At 39.8% G+C, this 25195-nt stretch overlaps 1 protein-coding gene across 1 annotated transcript in view; it reads right to left on the bottom strand.

Moving 5' to 3' along the window:
* The window catches only part of Kcnh8 (potassium voltage-gated channel subfamily H member 8), a 410173-nt gene that overhangs the window by 162576 nt on the left and 222402 nt on the right, over nt 1-25195 (bottom strand). Inside the window, exons 4-5 of the mRNA XM_060369655.1 lie at nt 22029-22156; nt 15737-15977 (exon numbers count right to left, since the gene is read on the bottom strand). Of these exons, the coding sequence (XP_060225638.1) occupies nt 15737-15977; nt 22029-22156 (369 nt within the window). The remainder of the gene's footprint in view (nt 1-15736; nt 15978-22028; nt 22157-25195) is intronic.

The following is a 25195-nucleotide window of genomic DNA, read 5'->3' as shown; positions in this document are numbered from 1 at the left end:
GTTGGGACTCACTTTCCTTGAGCATTAGGCATCTAGAAGTCTCTTTTGTGGCTGCTATTATAGAAGGACGGTGTCCTCACATTCACCACTTAGAGCTGCTAGACTCTCTCATGCTATCTATTGTGTCATTTGGGAGAGTTCTTAAGACATTGTGGCATTTGATTTAAGGACCTGTGACTCTAATGTGTGCTCGCAACAGTCTAAAAATAAAGTTCCATCATCTGAAGGAGGCAAGGCATGCTTACTTGAGTAAGTAATAAAGTGGCTGCACAACTTAAATGAATGTATTTCATATGTTTTGTATCTGATCAATGTGATGTGTAGGTGGACATCTGCTTGGTGACTAATATACTCCAAATAGTAAATATTAGTTGTTAGAACTAGATAAGCACATAGCTCATTATATTTGTAGACAAACAAAGAGAATTATGATATCTGTGGAAATAAAAAATAGGAGAGGGAACTCATGTCATCCATATCTAAGAGAAATTTAGCCTGGACTCATGGTGATGGGGAAGGAAGGACTGAAGGCTTTATAGATGATACCAGATAATGCCTCAAAAAGGAGGGTGTGGTTAGATAAAGAGGAATTAAGAAGCTGTCTCTCCAAATTGATACCCTATGGCAAATCGCTCAACCTGGCTGTCAATGAAAGTATGCTGGACTTTGTGTCACTAGCATACAACATGAGAATTTTTCCTGTGCTGCAAATCTGTCTAAACAATTGTCGAGCTATATTTTAGGTAATTGGACTGGAGAATTCGATACTACGATGGAGCAGCTGAGAGTGGCCATTGTCACAGTAAATTCTACCAGAGTGGACGCAGGACTAGCCACAGGATTATCAACATGGATTGCTGCAGCCATGAATCATCTGAAGGAATGGGCGGGCATGGGAGCGTTAGCAGGCCTTCTGGTGTTGGTCTCCTTGGTTTGCCTGTGGTATATATGCAAGATTAGAGTCTCACAACAGTGTGATGCAGCCATGATCATTCAGGCCTTTACAGCCATTGAAGCAGGACATTCTCCCCAAGCATGGTTGGATACCATAAAAAGCTAAAATGATACGCTCAGGATGCGAGGCTAAGCACTGCACTCAGGGTCAGCCGCTTTCGACCCAGAGAAGAGCATGTCTGATTGCATGCGGGTTGATGCCCCAGGTCCCGCCTCTGAGAAAAAGGTATCAGACGGGTCTGATGCTCTTTGGGTGGATGACACCTAAATGAACATCGGTACAAAGTCCCAATTTATTTCTAATATCAGAGATCAGACCTCTACTCTTGCCTGATGCGTCTAAAACAAAAAGGGGGAACTGTAGAGAGCTGCGGAATGCTATGCCTTAAAGATGGAGCTGGTTTCCGCCTTCCACCTTCCCGATGGTGAGTGCTCTCTGTCACGAACAATTCCACATTTGGCTAAGGCTGAGGATCTGGCTTGCTTCCATGTATGTGGATCTATCTGCATTGCCCACGTGGCACGCCTGGGTTGGCTACCCAGAGGCTATTTAAGCTGTGGGCTGGCTTTCCCCAGGGTCAGAAGGTTTGTTCAAGGTTCCTGAATAAACTGCATTGAAAAAAAAAAAAATTATAGTTGTGAATCCCCCCCCCCCAAAAAAAGAAGCTGTCTCTCATGGTTTTCTAGGAGTTGAGAACAGAGCATATGCAATCAGGTGGATAAATGGCATAGCTGGACAAATGCAAGTGGTCCAGCTGGCTGGAGCCACAGGAAAAGGAGCCAAGTAATAGAAACTAGAACAGAAATGCAGAGAATGTTCTACACTGAGCTAAGGAATTTCTAAATCCACTCACTTGGGTAACATCTTTATAGCCTCCAGAAAATATATATGATAAACAGTTTCTAGGCCCACTAAGGGACCAAATATTTTCTCTCATCTAAATGTCTTTAACCAATTTTTTTCTGTATTCAATATTATTTAAATATTTTGCTGCTCTTTCTGTTTATTTAAAACCTCCTGACATTTTAGATCTTCACCTCTCTTTCTGCTCCTAGAGATCCAAGGTCCTCAGTCTCATCCACAGCTCTGTAACAAAACAGCTGCTGTGATTGCCCTTTCCTCTCTGACTCCATGCCAATGGATTAAAAAGAGGCCTCATGTATGCTCAAGCCACGCCCAGTGACACAGTCTTCTTCTGCTGCCTGCTGATCAAGATGTAGAACTCTTGGCTCCTCCAGCACCATTATCTTGCTGCATGCTGACATGCTTCCCACGATGATAATAATGAACTAAGCCTCTGAAACTATAAGCCAGCTCCAATCAAATGTTTTTCTTTATAAGAGTTTCTTCGTCATGATGTCTCTTCACAGCAATAAAACCCTAAGACAAAGTACCTACATAAAACAAATGAACAAACAAAAAACAAAAGCCCAAAACACTGGATTTCATACTAGCAACTTAACAGCACACAAGAAAGCTCTAGAACAAAAAGAAGAAATCATACCCAAAAGGAGTAAATGGCAAGAAATAATCAGACTCAGGGCTGAAATCAATAAAATAGAAACAGAAAGAACAATACAAAGCATCTATGAAACAAAGATTTGATTCCATGAGAAAATCAACAAGATGGATATACCCTTATACAAACTAACTAATTTTCTTGATAAGTACCACTTAGCAAAGTTAAACAAAGATCAGATAAGCGATGTAAACAGGCCTACAAGCTCTATAGCCCCTAGTGAAATATAATTAGCAATTAAAAGTCTTCCAACCCCCCTCCCTGAAAAAAGCAGCAAGTACAGTGCCTACAGGGGTATGAATCAGGTCCTCTGCATATATATATTATAGCTTTCAGTTTTAGCATTTTTATGGGACTCCTGAGTATGTGAATGAATATGTCTCTGATTCTTCTGCATTCTTTTGGGTCCCTTTTCCTTTGGCTGGTTTGCCTTGCCCAACTTTTATGTGATGGTTTTGTGTTCTTATTATATTTTACTTTGTTAAAAAATAAGACTGTATAACTCAGAATTGGTACACAGCAGATATGCAGTAAATATTAACTCTCATTCTTCAAAATAAAAAAAGCCTCTTTGGGTGACTGGGAGAGACGAGGATGCTTTAATGACGACTACTAGCTCCATGGGTTATAATAAGAGATACCAATCATCTGAATAAAGCTGTTTCTATTCAAAGAGTAGGAAGACAAGAGAAGGACATAGTAAAATAGCCAAGTGTAAAAAGCCTCTCATCTCTGAGATGCTTCTAAATCAGGAAATCACAAGTTTCTTTTCGATTTTTAAACTTAGTAACATTCCATTCTTCATATCCCCGCCTCTTTCAAAACAAGCAGCGTTATTCCATGTTTTATGAGCACGTGTCCCTCCATATTTACAGTGACAGGTGAACTCTGCTGGGAGGTGTGGGCAGGCATTCTCACTCATTGTGAAGGAAGCTTTGCGTCTGTCACACAAATGGAACTCTGGGCTAAATAACAAGATACTATTGATACTATCTTGATACTATTTTATCTAAATAACTCTGTTAATTGAAGTCACTTGAAAGCACCATAAAAAATTCAGGAAGCAGCAATGTCACCTAGAATTTGTCAATATGGCTATTACTGTAGTAAATATTATTGTGACAGATTGCATTTCAACTAGAGCTTTACTGGCCAACTAAGAATAACGTTATTTAAAACAACTTTTGAAAATATATCATATAGTGTGTGTGTGTGTGTGTGTGTTCATTTTCTTCTGAAAAAAAATCACTCTAAATTAAGAAGTCTTCTGAATTTGCTGTTCCTTTTGCATTAACTGTTACCCATCACATTGTACAGCAGTGTATTTCATTTCCTTGCTGCTTTTATTTAAATATCAAATTTTCAGTTAACATTTTCCCTAGCCATTCCTCAAAACCGCAACCTATTCTTTCTTCTTTCTCTGTTTCTTTTTTCTATATCAACTCACTACTGTCTGGCATGGTATATGCTTGTTTTGCTTCCTGATGGTCTGCTATTAGGGTATAAATTTTAGAATGCCAAGGGTCTCCTCCATTTGCCTTGTCTTACAGCTCAAATACAAAACAGTATTTTTAAAATGGCAAGCACTTAATATAGATTTATTTAGTTAGTGAATAAAAAACATTTTCAGAGCAGTGTTTATTTTAATTTCTTCTTGAGTAGCAAAAAGTCACTTTAGATTTGAATAATTAAGATATAGTTAAATAAACAATTATACCACATGATAGAGCTTTAAGAAGTGTTTAGAATTGTTCATAAAATGGGGAAATATTCATATTAAAATGTTATGAGAAAGCATTTTTAAACTAAGCATGTGCTGTGGTCACACTGTGTTAAAGGAAGTAGAGAAAGTGACCAACAAGAAGACATAGCAGGGGAGCAGAGCTGTTTGGAAAGGACTTGACTAAGGACCATTTGTTTATTGTGCTTTACTGTTTCTTTTAAAGATTACAGAACTAGAATGATATATGAACAGAGGTAAGTTTAAATCAGTCAACACACTATCCTTGTGTGTGCTGGTGCAAACTTGTAATCCCATTATTCGGGAGGCAAGGGCTCCTGAAAAGAAGACAAATCTGGGCTACAAAATAAGCCCCTATCTCAAAAAACAAGCAAAGCAAAACAAAACAAAATCAAGACCAAGGAATGTAGCTTAACAGAAGAGTATTTGCATAGAGTGGGCAAAAGCTCCAAGTTAGAATCCCAGCAGTGAACAAAAAGTTTTGTTGAAAACACTGCTACTGAGTATATTTGTTGACAGCAAAGAATGCTGGGAATAATACCAAAAGTTCATAGGTCTGACTAATAGAAACTAAGGCAACTTTTAAATGCAAACCTGAACTACATGTGCTTTGCCCAAGAAAAATATCAATTTCTAAGTTAAGATTAGTTAACAAAAATACTGCTTTACAGTTTCATACAGTTAAGGAACCCACACAGGTCACAACATTGCTAGCTCACAACACTTCATCTTCCCATATCAAGTTCTGGAAAGGCTAACGAGGTAATACTTGAACAGTGTGTTTGCAAAATAAATACTCTCTATGTTTTTAGTAGTGCTTAAATAGATGTTTTTTTAGTAACTTGTTTGGCAGAGCTTTAAAAATCCATGTAAATAGTGTTTGTTTTGTTTTGTTTGTTTTGTTTTTTGTTTTCTTTCTGATGCCCTGTTTATCACAGGCATCCTGAGACCAAGACTCTCTCCCTCTCAATACAGGGCACTGTTTTACACCTCAGTGGGACTCTGAAGTGGTGAGGTAGTTTTCTTAGCTTTGAGGGCTTGTTCCCAGATTCAGAAAAATATAGCTCTTTGGTAGCCAAGTGAGCACTACTTCATTTCTAGCCAGGGGAAAGGCTTGCTCAGCACAATTCATTCAAAGTCAGTATTTGTGATATATAATCCTGGAATATGGACATTGTTGATCTCCTCAGAGTTGCCTTATAACTAGCCACATGGGCTCAGAATCAATTGTAAGCCCTGACGATGACCACCACTCTGAGTTGGTGAAAGCCTAGTGCTCAACACTGTGAAAGGATGTGGGAAAGTTGGGAAGAGTCTCCTAAGCCTGCTTAGGGTTAGGGGTGTGCACACTGGAAAGTATGCAGGTGCAGGGCGTGTTACTCCACTTTCTGAACACTTGAGGAAAATAGGTCGAAAAATGTGAGGAGTGTTAGGAGAAGGACCAAGGAACTGAAAGAGGATAGTGGCTTGGCAGGAGGTCCCCAAACCATAAAAGATAATGAATTTTAGGCAATCAATGTCTCTAACTATCCTATTCTCTGATCTTTTCAACAGTAAATGATCCCCAGGAACTTGTGTTCCTGCAGACTGTGAAATAGGGACATCAACCTGCTCTGTAGGATCAAAATCCTCTGAATGATTCAGAATGTATAGGCAAGTCAATCAAGGTAAAACTGAATTTCTTTATTACCATGAAATTTTGACTTTGTTATCAGCATGTTCTATCAGCATCATTAATTTTAACAACATATCTTTGTCTATTTCAGAAAAAAATAATTCTATGTGCAATGAAATGACTGTAGAATACGTGTATTCTTTCAGGTCCCTCAGAGATGAAAAAAAAAAAAAAAAGAGAAGAACAAGAAAAAGAAAGGACACATGAGGTTCCTGGCAGAAATGTTGTCCCTCTTTGGGATTCAATATCCAATAGAGACCATAGCCCTGATAGGAGGTGGTAACACAAACAGTTGCACAGGAGATGGGAACAGCACAGTTACAAAGCCTCACTGTAAAGAGCACTGGATAAGGTTGTAAACAAACATGCATTTACATGTGCTACAAGGTGCTGAGGGCTAGATTAAAACAAATCTTCTCCTGAGGACATGATGCATGGAGAAGAACCACAGTACTCTAAACCATAAATGTGCGTTGGCAGAACCAGTAATGGCCTGGGCTAACACCTGGGCAGCTGGGCTTTAGATCCTGAGAGCTTAACTCTCCACACACAAATGGGCTATGGTAATCAGTCCCCAGTCCACTGTGTGCTCAGTCTCTGATGCCTTTGAGAAGTCCTGTGCTCCCCTAGTACAACATTGCTTGATTAGCTTCTGGATGACTTCATTCTACTGGTATGATAGCTCTCCACTGACTGTCCCATCCCCCACTCCCACCCCCACCCGCTACACACAAATAGTATGTAAAATGCTGTACTTCTTAGTAAACTTGCTTGACGTAGGACATGACTTGTGTAAGACCTCATGGTCCCAGTTTTTATTTTTCATCTTCTCATCTCCCTTATCACTGTCCTGTCACTGATGAACCACCTGCTGTTCCAAGTCATCTAGGAGTAAACTGAGATCCAGAAAATGTCAAAGTTGTTGAATAGACAAGTCCCAGCTATTGTAAAGTTTGTGATTAAGCTTTTAGATCATGTTGTTTGTCTTCTAGACTGCATTATAGGAAGCCTAACTTCTACTTTCAGCCCTCATCAGACTGGACAGGATAAAAAGAGCTGAGTTGAAATCCAGGTCATCCTTCCTTTCGTGTTCCTAGATGTGCTGATAGGAAACAAGATTAGGGGCACTGTGGATTGAATGCCTCTTGTCTTTTAATGTTATTGGGGTCATTCAATGCACGCCAGCCTCATGGTGCAGCACCTCTAAAGGATGTTTGTCTGTACTAAGATGTGAGATGATGGTATTTGAGGGACCGTGTTCTCTATTTTTCACAAAGGAGACTGTATCAGCCAACGTGAAAGCTGCTATGTGGGAAATGTTCCAGTGTTTCTTCGTTCAAAATTATCTGTTTTATCAACATGTACAAATGAAATAATTTTTTTCCTTTTCTGGAAATGTTATTTAAATAAACAGAAGATACAGGATTAAAAGTATTGATGGGTTCAGACTTGTCACCCCAGGAGGTGGCATTTTGGTATGCTGCTTTTAAAAGAAATCCTAAATTTCCTCAACAGAAGGCACATTTTACCCTCCCTTTCTTGAGAGCCTTTTTTTACCACTGCAAACAGAGTTGATGATGACATGGAGCTGGACTGATGCACATATTAAGATGCTTCTTATCTTGTGCTGCATCCACAGTATCTTTCTTAGTCACTATCACCAAAATGACCATCCACAGCTCAGGACTCTCTGTTGTTGCTTTATTACCATTTATAGTTAATAGATAAATTAATTATAGTTAGCTCAATCACTACGCATGCAAAAGGACCTGAGCTGTCACCCGTAGGACCCACATATGAAGCTGGGCATGGTGGTATGTAGATGTCTGTTACTCCTAGCGCTAGGAGGACAGGAAGGTCCACCCACAGCTTTCTGGCCAGCCAGTCTAAATAATGAAATCTGAGTTCAGGGAGAGACCATGTTTCGGAAAATGAAGTGAACAGCAACTGAAGAAAACACTGATGTTGACCTCTGACCTGCACATTCATATGTCCCATGGAGTGCTGCCATGTACACATGTATAAGAGCACACACATGCAAACCAAATAGATAAATAAAAAACTTTGAGTCTAACAGCCTTTATTGGCTTTTCTTCTTGAGGACACCTGCATATACATAAAATCTGGGGCAAAACTTGCCTGAGCCTCTCCTTTTAATCTGTTTTATATTAACGGATACATTTGTCAAAGCAGTGTTGTTGACTATTGAACAGTGAGTGGGCCTTCCCAATATGACAGCTGCAGAAGTCCACATGACCTTGTCCATTTTCCAAATGAAAGCTTTCAGTTTCTAGTATGGATTGAATGTAATGAACCAGATGTGCATAACCTGCTTGTTTCTGCTGGCACAACAGCTATGTCCGTGTTAATTATACCCAGAGGGTTGTAATAAAAATTAGGTGATATAAAAAGCAGACTGCAGGAGAGCAAAAGATGGGCTTTTATAGGTGAAACATTGAATAATAAAACTGCTATTAATAAAATAAATAAAATAATGAGATATAATAAGAGAGAGCTGTAAGTTCAAAGCAGTACTATGGTTGTGATAAACTTTTTCAAATCTTTGGTGTAAAGTCATTTGTAAATATGTAAGTTGTGATTAAATCAACACTAAACAGCATAATGCCAAAGGCTGAATGTAAAACAAACACTTCTAACTGTTCCTTGTGCTTGTGTGAAACAACCCCTCCGAGACTAAGTGAATTAGAGCTCCTTCAGTCAACACAGGGAACAAATTTGACTTATGGAAAGGGGAAAGGGTGTGCTTCTCAAGCGTGTGGGAGACTCCTAGATTGTAATGGTGGTCAAGGGTGCTTTGGGCAAAGACGCTCATGGTTAGTCCTGGACAGGAGGCTCTCAAAATGCGTGATGGTCTTTACCCCACCATACTCACTGCCTTGGTGAATCGTCGGACCTCCACTGTATTTTGTCACTTCCTCACCCCAGGTTTGGTGCTCATCTTGGCCTGCTATCCCTATGTGAATTAACTGTTTCTCAGTCTACGTTATCATATAGGATATGTCTGCTCTTATGGATACTTAGTCATGCAGTTCTTATTGTCTGACCTCCAACAGATGTTGATAAATACAGATTTATTTGTTATACTCATGTGTAAGAATTTGACTCTTTCTGTTTTTGGTTGCTATCATGCTACAGAGATTAAAAATTAAAATATAGAAGAAATACCATGGATGACTTATTTTGTACTTTGCTTCATATTAAGATTAAAGTGTTGCAATGGTTTTGTTTTTTTTCCTAAAGAAGACATTACATAATATGTATTATCAAAAGGGGGTGCTTGGTGCAAGCCAGTGCTTTAAATCAGATTTCATTTTTTTTCATGAAGGGGTTAATTGTAAAAAAATACTTATTTTGGACATTAAGTTTCTGTCACACACAAGTTAAATTCAACGATGCAATTTGAAAACAGCTGCATTAAATAACAGGAAAGGCTGTGACTATTCTAACACTGAAATGAACACTTATTAACAAAAGGTTTGGTTTGAGGAACTTCTTACTAGATTCCTTTTCTCATTAGCTGCACTGAGCACCATAGTCTGTGCTTCCTGATGGAAGTCTAGTTGGTTTCTATTGCTATGCTTCTATAAATAGTAAGACCCAGCAAATCTTTAATATGTTTCCCTATATGCATCTGAAGGCAATTCTCCATCTATTCAAAAGTATCTAAATTCTGTTATAAGCTCACTTTTAACCTCATCAGATTTTACCAAGTTGTTCTAGATTTTCTTTTTCACCTACACCATTATTTTCTAATCTTATCTTTTACAACTCCCCCCCCCCTTTCTCCTTTGACAATTTCTCCTTTCCTTGTCCTCTGCAGCTCACACACAGAATTTCCCTGTAGCCTAGCTGATCTCAAATTCACAATCTTCCCAACAAAGCCCCCTTAGTGCTTAGGATTAAAGATGTATGGCATAGCACTAGGCTTTCTCTATTCTTTCTTTGTTTTATTTTGTTCATTTTTTTCAACTTGAGTAGCAATTATGTAATTGAAACCTAAGTTTTAAAATTTAATTTTATTATTTTTTTTTTTTACTTTTTAAAATTTATTTTTAAATTTATTACAATTTATTCACAGCTGTAGCCCCTTCCCTCATCCCCTCCCAATCTGCCCTCTGTCCTTCTTCTCCTCCCATGCCCCTCCCCCAGTCCACTGATAGGGGAGGTCCTCCTCCCTTCCCTCTGACCCTAGCCTATCAGGTCTCATCAGGACTGGCTGCATTGTCTTCCTCTGTGGCCTGGTAAGGATTCTCCTTCTCAGGGGGAGGTGATCAAAGAGCCAGCCACTGAGTTCATGTTCCCCTTACTAGGGAACTCACTTGGACACTGAGCTGGCACAGGCTACCATCTGTGCAGGGGTTCTAGTTATCTCCATAAATGATCCATGGTTGGAGTATCAGTCACAGAAAAGACCCTTGTGCCAGATATTTTGTTTCTGTTGCTCTCCTTGTGGGGCTCCTTTTTACTCAGCAGCATATCGCTCAAAACTAAGGAACCCACTGGAAGGTATGCAATATGTTTTGTCACTGTTCTCAGGACCCTGTCCTCTTGAGACAAAAATAAGTGCACCCATTCTTTACATAATTCTCCAAAGGTAATGTAAGCATTTTCAAATAAATTAATTCTGAATGCTCTCTGTGACTTTATATAAATGGCACATGCTGCAAGTGGCCTGACAGATTCCACTTGCTTTATTTAATGTGTCCTGGAAATGGAAATAATTGTACATATGGGAGGCAACTGATTGTCACAAATGGACAGTGGGTGCTGCTGGCATTAAAAAGGGCAAAGAGCCTCTACAACAGATAATATTTGAGGTCTGCTCATCCATACAGTGAAGGCTTTGAAAGCCTGTTTGCATGATAGTGAACCATCCTGTCAACTGTGCTTTCCAGTTCTCCCAGAGTCTAAATATTGCTGTGGTGCTGTCTCAGATGTTAATGCCATGTGAAAATAGCCTTATTCTTTTTATTTTTAAAATAACTATGCACAATCTGTGACATGCATTTTGTGTATTTTCAGGCAATATTATTTCACGTATGAGTATATTCATATGCATATATTCATAATGGTTAATCCTCCAGCAGCTTTTTTTTTCTTACTGCCATGTAATGTTCTTCTGTCTCTAGGGCAGCTGCATCTTCTTCTAGGGTCTTTACTATGGTGTGTTGAGAAGTGAGGACATTTTTTTTTCTATGTAGCATCTTGGATAATCTGTGCATCTCACAGTTCACATAGTCTTTCCGTTCTGAAAAATTTTTGGCTCTTAACACTCCAGTTAAAGCATCCCACTAGTTTCTCAATTGTTTTGTTCTGGAGCCTTCTTAAATAGTTCAGTGATTGAAGGCTAAGGTGAATACACAGAATGCAGCAGCGAATTGCACCCTTCCTTCTAATGGCAACCTTTAGCTTTCTAAGAATTCTTGATGGCTCAGTGGATAACGGTGTTTGTTGCACAAACCTGTTAACCATCCTGAGGCCATTTCCTGGTCCCCATGTAAAGGTGGAAGGAAAGAACTGACAAGATTGGCTTCTTGCTTCCACATGCACCATGTGGCATGTGGGTACATGGTTATGTGGTTATGCATAGGCACACATGTGCACACACACACACACACACACACACACAAACACGTAATAACACTTAGAACACCAATAATCGTTTTAAAGGATTTTGGAAGTTTGAATCCAGCCTGGGCTACATATCAACACCTTTTCTCAAAAAGGAAAGAAAAGGGGGTAGGGGATAACAACCAACTTCAACCCCAATTAACAAATACTGTCTAAAGAAATGTTAGCTCTCCCAGTGTCATTGTGATGAAACAACAAGGAACAAGAAATGCTGAGGAAATTTTCTAGACTAAATGCTAACACCGTTATCCACTGAGCCATCTCAGCAGCCTCAGACCTGCAGGTCCTCACACCTCAGCCCTTGACTGCTGCCTTTACCGTGTGTGTTGCTCTAATGTCCATTGCTGCCTGCTTTGTGTTAAGGATGAAATTCAGAATACTGTTATTTTGTGACTTAATATTGCTTATGCCATTTTCCTTGTTCCTCTCTGCTTATCATGATGGGGAGTGCTTGTTATCAATTGTCCCACTGGTGACGATTGCTGTTTAGTTAAGGTAGTATTGTTGATTAGCCAAGGTGATATGAACTAGTTACTTAAAGTGGTAGCAATAAAGCGTCTATAACACAGTAAAAAAAAAAAAAAAAGAATTCTTGAAGAAACTAAGTTGGGAGCTATTGCCCTACAATGTAGCCTACAAGTTCAAACCTCTCAGGTTAACTGGTAACCTTCTTGTCCCTATAGCAGATATCAGGAAAGGGGAAGGAAAATAGCACCAACTGAGACAACTCACAGCTCCCTCCCGGACTGTGCACACTGCTGCATGCACAGTTTTGGACTCTGTAGAATTTTTAGGAGGGGAATGGAGGAGACACTGGCTTATTTGTATATAACAACCTGCAATGTTAAAGGTATGACTGGGTTATAAGGCTTGGAAACAAAATCACCATTGTATGAAAACTATCATTTTTTAAATGTCTACTGATTCAAATGCCACAGAAATTAAAATAAATGACGTAGCAGCAATTTGTTAATTGAATGCAGTATTACTTCGTAGTAAGCTAATAAGCCACAGAAATAAGCAACAGCAACATCAGATCTCCAGTGTATAGCACATTGTCTAAGAGGCTGAGTTAATGTGAGTCTGTCTTATGAAACTCTCCACTCAACTTTGTTCCTTTGCTCATAACACTGAGGTGGAAAGTGAAAGAAGGTCCAACTTTTATCTTCCTTCTGTGAATTCAGGAGACTTTGCTATCTTGAGATGATGTAGCTTTCACAATAAGGACAAGAGGGCAGGTAGGAGTTTCAAGTCACTAACTTGAAACTAACTCTGAAGTCAGATACTTTCCTTCTGATGAATCCACCTAAGGATGGCATTCCTCAGTCATGCCAAAAGAGTCTTACTGAATGACCTGTGGAGGGTAAGTTCTGCGGTAAAGCAAAGCCAGCGAGATGCTTGTGAATCACATTTAAATAGGCTTCTTCAGCATAGGATTCTTTGAGTATTTACCATGCTAAAACCTATTACGGAGCCCCCGAAGAAATGTGTCATCACCCATCTTTAGTTCCCACTAAGAAACTTTTCTGGATGCAACATTTAATTATTTTCCATTTGGAAAGTACACATATTGTCCAACACTGGAGCTAGTAAAATTAAGAAACTTTTTTTTTTAACATCATCTTTCAGGCACAATGAAGCCTGTCTTTCCCAAGTCCTCTGTAATGGGTCCAGGTGGACTGAATGCTCAGTCCAGTGGTGAAGCTCTGGAGCCTTCATATGGATCCAGTACCACAAAAACAAAAAGGAAAAAAGAAATGGAAAACTAGCTGTATTTTAAATATTTATGTTCATTATGCCACACAGACTAATAAAAGTTAAGTGGCCCAAATTGTACTCAGTATTGTGAAACTACAGGTAAAAATATTTTCATTCACAATATTATTTCTGTTTGGGTTTGGACATAAAATTTCAATGTGTTACCCTGTCTGGCCTTCAACTCTGGGACTTCCTGCCTCTGCCTTTGGAGTTTTTGAATTACAAGAGTGAGGTGCCGTAACCTGCTCTTATTCCAAGTGTTATAACTCATTTATAACTAATCATGTTTGGCCACCTTTGCCAAAAGATGCCCATGATAAGACTAGGGTAAACCTAAAAGGATAAACTCCACTATAAACCGCTCTTCAAATGTGCTCTGAGTGGATGCATGATTAAACTCGTTTAGAAGAATAGGGTGGCAACGGTGAAAAACTGCGAGCGAATTCCTATTGACTGTGAAATTAAGTCAGTCAATGAGGGGTTCCACAGAGGATCTCATACTGCTAGAAGAGTCAGTCTCCAGCTGTAAAGCAATTGTTGGATAAACACAACTGGGTAAAAATAGCAGGAGCTTGGTTATTGGGTGTAGGTGCTGGCTTGACCTGCTACATACACAACAGAAATCACAGTAAGAGTGAAACCAGAAGAACTAAGGGCAGAGGCAGAGGCCAAAACCAATCTCCATCTGTCTCCCACAGGAAAGCATACCCCAAACAAATAAAGCTTTGTCAGAGTCTGAGTCCTCATGACTAAACAGGTCATCCTCTGCTTGGGACTGCACAGTGGCAGGATGGATTCCTTACTCATGAGTTTTCAAATCTCATATATCAGAAAAATATGGTGAAGTAAATCAAGAAATAGCTTTGCCTCAGTGAAGAAACTGTAAATATCAACATTAGGAAGCTGCTGACATGTGTGTTCAACAGACACTTTTACCTGATACTTGATGAGACCTTGTAAACATATTTTCTATAAAGAAACTAGGCTCAGGCATGCAATGAAGGGCCAAGTCCTTTAGAACTCTGACCAGGACATAGACAATGATTTTAGGGCAATGACAATTGTGTTTGTCATGGACTCATAGGAGGAAACATCAAAGGCTATTAAACTAAGAGGAGATGAAGCTAAATGGATTGGCAAATAGTCCCACTCAGTTTGTCTGCGACTTCATTCTAAATTTGAACTGTAATGATAAAATCTGCTGTTTCATCATGATCAGACAGATCATATTATATTATAATTTCCTCATAATGAATGCATTTAATAAAAATAAATAAATTGATTTTGTAGCTTTACCCAGTTACCCAACTAGACACTATTGCCATCTTGTGGTTTAACACACTATAGCAACCACTTTTGGGGTGAGAGAAAGGGTCCTACAGGCAGGGCTCATAGGCACAGTGGTAACAGTGCAGCAGGACTCATGTGGAGAGCAGGCACACCTTTCTAGAGCAGTGCACACTCACACTCAGTCACAGACCTCACTCTCACAGCAGTTACAGACCCTAATCTAACGTGCACTGACAGAACCATTCTGGTCCCAAAGTGTTATCAGCTTCGTGGAGCAAACGACCTACCACCATTGAAAAGAATATTTGATCTGCTTCATTTCTTTTTAAGGTCAATTATTCCTTGATTCAGTCCCTTCCTAAAGATGTTTCACTAACATTCTTTCATGTTGCTCTTTGACACCCTGATCAGGTAAAGACTCAGTATTCGTAGCCAATGGTGGTTAATTAAACAGCAGTTAATTTAAGTTAATCTAAACTTAAAGAAAACCGGAATCTGTTCTAGAAGGAGAATCAAGAGCCAGGCTTGGGTCTGAACAAAATGAAGATTCAACAGGCAGGAGAATAGAAAAAGGTCTATACAGTCAAGCCAATGTCTGTCAACTGAAATCCCCAGGGTTCTAAAGATAAATACTGGGAACAAACATCCTTTGGGGTCTACTTAGCTAAAATCAGATACTGTCTCTCTTGATTACATCAGAAAACACAAACCACTGATTCTTCTGTAGACAGGCCACTCACAGAGTTCATCCTAAACACCATGAAAAGAGCCTCACTCCCAAGATATCCTGCACCATTGTCGGATGCCATTCTGCTGATGGGCTTTTGTTAGACTCCTAGTTTGCATAGCTAATATCTCTAAGGATGTCAGAGTCCAAACATAACCAACATCAAATCTTTCTTCAACCCATTTTTTTAAATAAAATAAATGTAAAAAAATGGGACATTGGTTTAGGTGTTTCAATGCAGCAGGAAAACTGGAAGAAGCAATTTTCAGAAATAAAAGCACATGAATCTCCAAAATGTGCACCACAGGCTGAAACACACTCTTGCAAATAGACGTCTGCTCAAATTTTATACAGAAAATTCTGAAACATGCTTGCTTTCCACATGCAAATCTCTCAAACGAGAAGCTCCTGGATCTTACCTATAATGAAAAGAATCTCCACTGCAATGTCACTGACTGTTGTGCTCCGAGTTGTGGACAGGTCCTCATTGCCAATGAAGCACACATTGTAAGGTACTGTCACAGCAACATAGAATGTCGCCAGCAAAATGAGCCAGTCCCAGCCAGCTTTGAAAGTGCTGAAATGCAACAGGATGAACTTGGATTTTTTTGCATCAGAAACTTTATACTCTGGGAATGCTGGTTTATCTACAAACACGTTCTGTGGATAAAGACACAAAGAAAAGAAGGAACAGAGAAGCACGCCATTAGAAATGGAGACTAAACAGCCCTAAATGCACACTGTAGGAGGTTGGACCATCCACACATCCAAATACCTTACAAATGACTTGCATAATGAGTCTACTGTCCTGTACCACCCAAAAGTGCTGATGCCAACCACAGGCTTCTTTGTGATGCTAGTCCCACAAGATTCCAAATGAGGTGAAAATCCTGTCACCTAGGGAAGATGCAGGCTACTGTATGTAATACCATAGCTTGTTTGTGATGCTGCTGTTCAGGAATATACTGAATTTTGTCATGTATAAATATACCGTAAGTAATTGTGCATAGTACTCATTTTGATAACAGTAATAAACAATTGTTACTGGTTTGTGTGTTTATAATTTGCACATCTTACTGCTTTCTAAGAGTGTGTTCCTATATATGTAAAAAGTTTTCTGTCAGCATTATAATTATAAATATATTAGAATTAGTGTTATACAAGCTACAGGCTCATACACCTTCTGTTTGAATGGTACATGGAGTGATTGACCAGAAAACCTATTGAGTCATTCACATAAATGCATATGCCCAAGGAGGCCAAAAGAGTGTGTTGGATCTCTTGAAAATGGAGTTACAGGCGCTTGTGAGACACTGACACGGGTAATGAAGATGGAGCTCAGCTCCTCTTAGGAGCACTATGTGCTCTGAATCATTTCAACACTGAGCCACCGCAGGCCTTGACTTACACTATGTGGGTTTTTATCAGTACCCTGGATAGGGTTCCTGCAACAAACTACCCTAATAACACCCTTCTTAGAATGTGTCCAACTTGTTACTAGACTATAACTAAGCAGTAATCTTTGTTACATGGCCAGTACTGTGAAGAATTTTTTTTTTTTTAGTTATTTTTAACTGAGCAATATAGATTTTGGTCACTGAAAATAAAAAGACTATTATCTCAAATGTCATCAAAAACATCTAGTTGCAAGTGTAATTCTATATGTAGTGTAGCAACAAAAGCATGCTTGGGCATATGAGTGGCTTTAGAATAAGAGTCATTATCCAAAGAGCGCTGGCCTGGGATTCTGCTGATGTCAGCAAAGGTACTTTGTTTTTGTTTTGTATTGTTTTGCTTTGTTTTTGTTTTGTTTGTTTGTTTGTTTCCCTAGAAAGGGTAGAGATGACCACCATTCTTCTGCAAACAGCTGCTTACTTTCTTGTCAAAATATACTGGGTGGCCCAAGCATTTGTGCATTGTGGCTGTTGATGATGTTTCTAATAGGAACACAAACCTCATTACTTTCATTAATATAGATATATTCAGAAACAGTCCAACCATTAAGAAAGAAAGAAGCAGTTACTTAGGGGTTATTATTCAAGTCATGCAGGAGGAAAGCAACATTCAGCACACAGCTGATTAAACAGAGACTAGCTGGAGTTTTTGATGGCTGATAAAGCACTTTGCTTGGAAAGCAGTCCAAATTGATGAACAATTCCCTTGTTGCTATGAGACAAAAGAAGACTCAATAACAGCATGTGTGGAAATTCCACAAGCCTTGGGACCAGGAACTTATAGACTCTGTTTTGACCTCAATTAATGAGAAATGCAAGAAAGGTAATAAGGACTTAGATTTGAAATTTAACTTGAACAGGAGAAAATTCTGGATACATAGTGCTTATAGGTCACAGTGGGTTTGTTTGTTTGTTTGTTTTGTTTTTCTTCGCCCACTTAAGGGAGAGCAGATAAATATAGTGTATTCTGGAAGTTCCAGAGCACCTGAGGCTCCCTGGGACTTTAACAGACAAAGCACTTGAAACCTGTGCTTCTCACCCTTGTCTGAAGATAGAGGTTCCCAACATGTGTGTGTATACTTATTGCTAGGAGGTTTACTTAGTTGCACAAGCGTGTCACGCCCGTTTTACACTGAGGGCCACTGCTTCCCCTCTAGGTGGTCGGTTGGTGCCACTGCCTTGTGTCATCAAACTACCTGTACGGTAGCTGAGGGACAAGTTCCAAAGCTGGAATTTGCCGTCAAACTGAGGCAATAAATTACTTTGTATTTTTGCAGAGTATGTGGAGGGCGGGTGGTGTTAAAGGTCCACAAATATTCATCTTCCCAAGACACTTTGAAGTTATAATAATACATAGTAAATTCTTTTAGAAAAGATCTTTGTTTTATGTGTTATGAATGTTTTAATCTGCATGTATGCCTGGTGCTTTCAGAGGCCAGAAGGAGGTATCAAATTCCTTGGAAAAGGAGTTACAGGCAGGTGTGATCTATTGTGTGGGTGCTGGGAACCAAACCCAGGTCCCTTTCAAAACCAGCAAGTGCTGTTAATTGATGAGGCATCTTTGTAGCCCTGCACATGAAAGACAAGGAGCCATTTTCCAGAGCCTCAGACTGTACCTAGTGTGAGAGAAGACCTAGAGTGAGGACTGGGCACTCATGAGAAGGTGTTTGCTTTGTGTCACATTGATTCCATTAAACTCCATGATGTCAGGCAAAAGCTGAACAACATGTGAACAACTTTAAATGTGACGTGTATGGTGTTATTTTCATAGACTACCTCAAATATGTAACTTAAAAGTTCATGTCAAATTATTGTTACAAAATGTTGTTAGAGCATGAGATTTAAAGATTATACTTAGAATTCCAGGCATATCAAATTTGACTCATCTTTGGAGGTGTCAGTAATTCAGTCCTGCACATGTCATTACACAGTTACCTGACTGGCAAAAAGAATTTGTTACACCAGAGTCTTTAATAAAACCTTCTTGAATCAAGCAAATTCTCACATCCATAAAAAATATGCATGTTCAAAAAACTGTGCCATAGATGGAAACAGGAAGAAACATACACAGCTTGTCCAAGGTATAAGACAATGTTTTAAACAAAATAATAATAATAATAATAATAATAATAATAATAATAGATGTGAAAAGCTGTTATTTACTAATTTTGAGGGGCATGCTTTAGGACCAGTGACGCTTTAGCCCATTAATCTGTAGCCTATGGATTATCCAAATGCACTAGTTAACCCCAAAACCTAATTCAGATGTTTTCCCTAAAGTGTTTTACAATATTCTTTGAAACACGCCTCTAAATGGATGAGGCAGTAGGAAAATGTTCCTACTGTCACTACACTGGGCACACCTGACATAGGGCCTGTCTTTGATGGTGGTACTGATGAAGGAGGCCTCCTTCTCGTAATATTTGGGCACAGCTAGCACTCCTCTCTCAACCTCCTGCGGGACTCTCTCCTATGACCTGTGTAGGGAACCCTAAAAATGGCTCAAGACAACTCAAAACCAAGTTCTCAGCACAAAGGAGATTTATTTGTCCAGAGCAACAGATGACAGGGTTATGGGACAAAGATGGGAGATAAAGAAAGAAGGAGAAAGGGAATGGGACAAGGGAAAGGGGAGAAAGAGGGAGATAGAGGAAAATGGGGTATTTGTCCCTGGGGACAAAGGACTGCCTCTGGATAGAGAAGAGACAAATATGGTCCATAGGAAAATGGCAGTTTATAAAGGTAAAATATAAACCTGTGTTAGGATGAGGCACTTAATTTTAATTGGACATGTTGATTAGTTGAGCCAAAGCGGGCTTTTGATTGTTAGACATCAGTACTTTGATAGCTGGACCTTAGTAGTCAGCCTCAGGAGGAAGAGGTGGCCAAGTATGAAAACAGACCTCGGTGGCTAGCTTTACCAATGTAATCTAACAGTTTTTAGCAAGGCAGAGGGAATGGGGGAAAAGGGCAAGATTTGTCAGAGTTGTGTTTGCTACGCTAGGGCTGGCTAGGGTCCCTTCAGCCTATATATATGTCATTTATCTCTGTGGGATAGACCAGCTTCATTCTCTTCTCATTAAATAGAATAAGCAACCAAAAATCAAAAGGAATTAAAGTCTTTTCCTGGGGGTTTCCAGGGAAACTGGGAGCCTAAGTTAAAGGTATTCATCCCACTCTCAAACTCAGACACTGGCCTGAGGAGTTCTATTGCCTGTGATTGCAGTGTAAGATCATCTCTGGGGAAAAGCTGCTCAAGAACAAGACAGTGATTTGAGGCAGAACATTAAGGCCTGAGCCCCTTAGCTCATTCTTCTACTTTGGATAATTTTAACAAGTTGGGGTTTTCTCCATTGTTAAGATGGACCTAATAAAAATGCATGTATTACTGGCTTGCTGTGAGAATAAAATAAAGAAAAAAAATGTAAGGAAGGAAAACTTCAGTAGCTTGTGTGATAAAATGTTAGTGGTTCTTTTTTGTGTGCATCAGTTATTACAGCTAGAATTCCCCTAATATTGTTTAGCCTGTAAGTGCAGGATGTTTTCTGTCTTTCCTTCTTCCTGCTGTCTGATCATTAGCTGCTCTCTCTCCTCTGAAAAGAGCACAGTGACTGAGACCAGTGCAAGACTCACTTCTGAAGTCAGGGCACCTCTGGTATCAGTGACTCTGAGTTGACCAGGCATTCTTAGTTACTATCCTTCACTCTGAAGTTTATATTTCTGGAATAAACAATAACAATTAAGCAAGTCACTAAGGAGTGGGAGTTATGCTTTTTTTTCATACTTAAAATTTTTTTTTCTTTAAAGTTTGTTGAATCAAGGGGATAGAAAGATAGCATAGCATTTAAGAGCGCAGTCTACTCTTCCAGAGGACCCAGGTTCAATTCCCAGCACCCACATGGCAACTCACAACTGTTACTCCTATTCCAGGGGATCCTACACCCCACACAGAAATACATGCACTCAAAACACCAATTTACATTTAAAAATAGAAATAAATAAATTACAGCCGGGCCCTGTGACACATACCTGTAATCATAGGACTCGGGGGGGGGAGGGAGCAGAAGCAGGCAGAGCTCTGAGTTCAAGGCCAGTCTGGTCTACAAAGAGAGTTCAGGGCAGCCAAGGCAACACAGAGAAACCCTGTCCCAAAACAAACAAAACCAAAAAAGAAATAAAGATTTTTTTTATCTGCATATACATATTGGCCATACACACACTTAAAAAACATGAAACTGTCATATTAGTTAGGACAAAAACCGAAACCACCACCCTCCACCGACTGTGTTGTACTTTCCACAGGAGTGGATGTCAGAATAGCCAAGGCTTGACGAATAGTCCCAGGAGCATAATGGACCAAAACACCGACTGTGACTTCTGGAAGGGAATCCCATTAAGGCCAAAGCATATTGACAACATTTTCAAGTAGTTCCCCACACCCTGGGTTTATAAACCTTGCTTTTTTCAGTTTAAGCACAGGAACTGATACTTTGAATACCTGAAGCAAGGCTTGTTTCATCAAGACACTGGCTGTAGGGCAGGGTTACCGTTGTGCTTACTGGGTAAAGGAGGGTTGTGAAGAACCCTGTGTCTTTAACCCCCTAGAAATCTGGGCCAATCCCAAAGCTGCAAGCAAGTTCTGCTTATTGGATATGACTGCTTTCGTTTCCACTGGAAAATTACACTGAGTGTTCAGTTTTCCACCATAGACACCCATAGCAAGCAGCCCGAACTATAAGTCACTAAAAGTGAAATTTTTATATAACCTAATAAGTATAACTTACAATTCCCAATGTAGTGTTTCACTGTCTGAAAGGTCCTACTGAAAGGTCATACAGTAAGGTTTTAAAAGGAACGTTTAGTTTTATTGGCTCATGGTTCCTCTGGGTAAAGGTCCTAAGGGGAATGAGATCAAGTGCAAAATTGACACTGAGCTTAAATTTAAGACGTTGTAACTAACAGTACTGTAAACATGACCTGCTGTGTTGTCCTGCTTCTTGGAGCATAAGGTCTGTCTAGTGGGCCCCTCCCCAGCACAACGGGGCCTTCACCACAACAAACGTAATCTTTAAGCTGTGATAACATTGCGATTGCGCACTTTTTACAGAAATGCCTGATGACTGCTGACCAGTTAGCCAAAGTGGGAAAAAGAAAGCTAAGAAATTCAATAAGCGAGTAATTGGAACCTTTCCTTAGTGGAATCAAACACTGCTCTCCAGAGAGACTGGCATCCACACTGCACATACACGCCACCTACATTGTTTATTTTCAATTTGTTCTTTTCTCTTCTTTGCAGGTGTCCTGAGATGTGATAAAGGACGGCTCGGCTCCGTCTCCGGGCTGAGTCAAAGTGGGTCCCTGCTCTTGATCTTCCTTTGGTTCTGTCTGGAAGGAAATAAAACTCATAAGACACCAGAGAATGCAACATTCCATCTCAAGGATGCCAACTTCTAACAGGTAATGTGCAAGAGCATACAACACTTTTTGTATTTTTCTTTCTTTCTTTTTTTTTTTTCAATGCAGTTTATTCAGGAACATTGAACAATCTTCGGACCCCGGGGAAAGCCAGCCCACAGCTTAAATAGCCTCTGGGTAGCCAACCCAGGCGTGCCACGGGGGCAATGCAGATAGGTCCACATACATGGAAGCAAGCCAGATCCTCGGCCTTAGCCAAATGTGGAGTTGTTCGTGACAGAGAGCACTCACCAACGGGAAGGTGGAAGGCGGAAACCAGCTCTATCTTTAAGGCATAGCATTCCGCAGCTCTCTACAGTTCCCCCTTTTTGTTTCAAGCACTTAGAATTACCTGCTGGCTCTTGATGACAATTTACTTTTAGTTCAACATAATTTACTTGTTTTTCATCATTGCACAAACTGCATTGTTACTTAAACATCAAAATAAAATATACATTGACAACAGAAGGACCGTGAGAAGTTCAGCGAGCAAAGGATTCTGCTTCTGCCCTGCTCTTTCACTTTATTCACTTTGTATCCCCCCTGTGGTTCCCTCCCTTCTCCAGTCCCAATCCTTCCCTTCCTCCACCCTCTGCATGCATGCCCCTCCCCAAGTTCACTGATAAGGGAGGTCTTCTTTTTCTTCCTTCTGATCCTAATCAATTAGGTCTCATCAGGAGTGGCTGCATTGTCTTCTTCTGTGGCCTGGTAATGCTGCTTCCTCCTCAGGGGGAGGTAATTAAAGAGTCAGTTCATGTCAGAGACAGTCCCTGTTCCTATTACAATGGAACCCACTGGGATACTGAACTGCCATGGGCTACATCTGTGCAGGGGTCTTAGGTTATCTCCATGCATATTCCTTGGTTGGAATAGCAGTCTCAGGAAAGACCCCTGTGTTCATTTTTTTTTTTTTTTTTGGTTCTGTTGCTCTCCTTGTGGAGTTCCTGTCCTCTCCAGATCTTACTGTTTTCCACTTCTTTCCTAAGATTCCCTGCACTCTGCCCAAAGGTTGCCCATAAGACTCAGCATCTGCATTGATAGTCTGTAGGGCAGAGCCTTTCAGAGGCCCTCTGTGTCAGGCTCCTGATTTGTTCCCTCTTTTCTCCTTCCTCTGATGTACATCCTCTTTGCCTTTCTGGATAGGAATTGAGCATTTTAGCAAGAGTTCTCCCTCTTGATTAGTTTCTTTAGGTGCACAGGTTTTAGTAGGTTTATCCTATATTAAATGTCTATATGAGTGAGTATATACCATGTGCATCTTTCTGCTTCTGGGATAGCTCACTCAGGATAATCTTTTCCAGATCCCATTGGCACAGGAGACAACTTACTGAACAGAACACCAACAGCACAGGCTCTAAGAGCAACAATCAATAAATGGGACCTCATGAAACTGAAAAGCTTCTGTAAAGCAACAGACATTGTTGTCAGCACAAAACGACAGCCTGCAGATTAGGAAAGGATCTTCACCAACCCTATATCTGACAGAGGACTAATATCCAGTATATATGAAGAACTAAAGAAGTTAAACAGCAAAAAATTCAAGTAATCCAATTAAAAAATGGAGTACAGAGCTAAACAGAGAATTCTCAATAGAGGAATATCGAAGAGAAACACTTAAAGAAATGTTCAACCTCATCAGCCATCTGGGAAATGCAAATTAAAACAACCCTAAGATTTCACCTTACACCCATCAGAATGGCTAAGATAAAAAACTCAAGAGACAACACATGCTGGAGAGGTTGTGGTAAAAGGGGAACCTTCCTCCACTGCTGGTGGGAATGTAAAATTGTACAACCACTCTGGAAATCAATCTGGCACTTTCTCAGACAACTAGGAATAGTGCTTCCTCAAGATATCTCTCTAACCATAGACTGGTGTAGCTCTCACACCTCATGAGAGAAATTTCATTGTGCTGTGGATAGTGTTTAATGCAGAAACTAATAATTTGTCAAATTGCATAGAATAGAGTTTCATACCTACTCCCAAAATTAAGGGGCCACCAACAAGGATGGGGCAGAGTTAAGAAAGGAGGGTCAGAAAGATTGTAGGGGATGGAGGTTAGGGAGAACCAGAGTCAAACAGCATCTTCTGGGCATGACCAGACCATGGCACTCCCCATCTCACAGCAGCCATGCTTGCCTGCATAAGAGCTGAGCAAGATGAAGCCAGTCAACAGTCTAGCAAGGGGCAGGAAGCAGTTCATGAATCTACACCCCCAGCTAAGGAACTATGGATTTTGGCAGCTTCTGGGGAAGGGATGATGAGGGTTTTAATTTTTTTTTTTTCTGTATGACTCCTGATTGACCACATTCCAGTGGATGGTCTCACACCCAGAAGTATATGAACAGGACAAAATGAAAAAGTCACTGGTTTATTAAAACAAATAAAAGAGGATATGAAGTTGGAAGGGTGGTTAGGGAGATGGGGACAAGTGATAAGGGGGAAGAGTTGAGAATGAATGTGATCAAAATGAGTTGTATGACTTTTCAAAGAACTATTTTTTAACTCACAAAGGAGAGATAGTAAAATTTACAAAGCTGTATCAAACTGACAGTTAATGCTAACTAGAAAATGTATACAAAGTTTCATTGTAAATATTCTATTGATACACAAAATAATTATAAATGTGACTTATCTTCACATTGAAAGTTAACTAAGCTTCTCTACATGTTAAATAGAGTTGGCCATAAGAGTCTGAAAGATCCCACCATTTACCTGCAAATTTCATGATTTCCTTGTTTTTTATTGCTGAGTAATATTCCATTGTGTAGATGTACCACAATTTGTACATCCATTCCTCCACTGAGGGGGCATCTGGGCTGTTTCCAGCTTCTGGCTATTACAAATAAAGCTGCTACAAACATGGTTGAGCAAATGTCCTTATTGTGTACTTGAGACTGAGACTCCTTTGGGTAAATATATGAACATTCCTTCTGATACATTTATCCTTTGCTCCAGAACTTCATTTTT

Source organism: Meriones unguiculatus, chromosome 16, assembly GCF_030254825.1.
Source record: "Meriones unguiculatus strain TT.TT164.6M chromosome 16, Bangor_MerUng_6.1, whole genome shotgun sequence".
Classification (NCBI taxonomy): domain Eukaryota; kingdom Metazoa; phylum Chordata; class Mammalia; order Rodentia; family Muridae; genus Meriones; species Meriones unguiculatus.
Note: the sequence above shows the minus strand (reverse complement) of the source record. Positions and strands in the feature narration are given on the sequence as shown.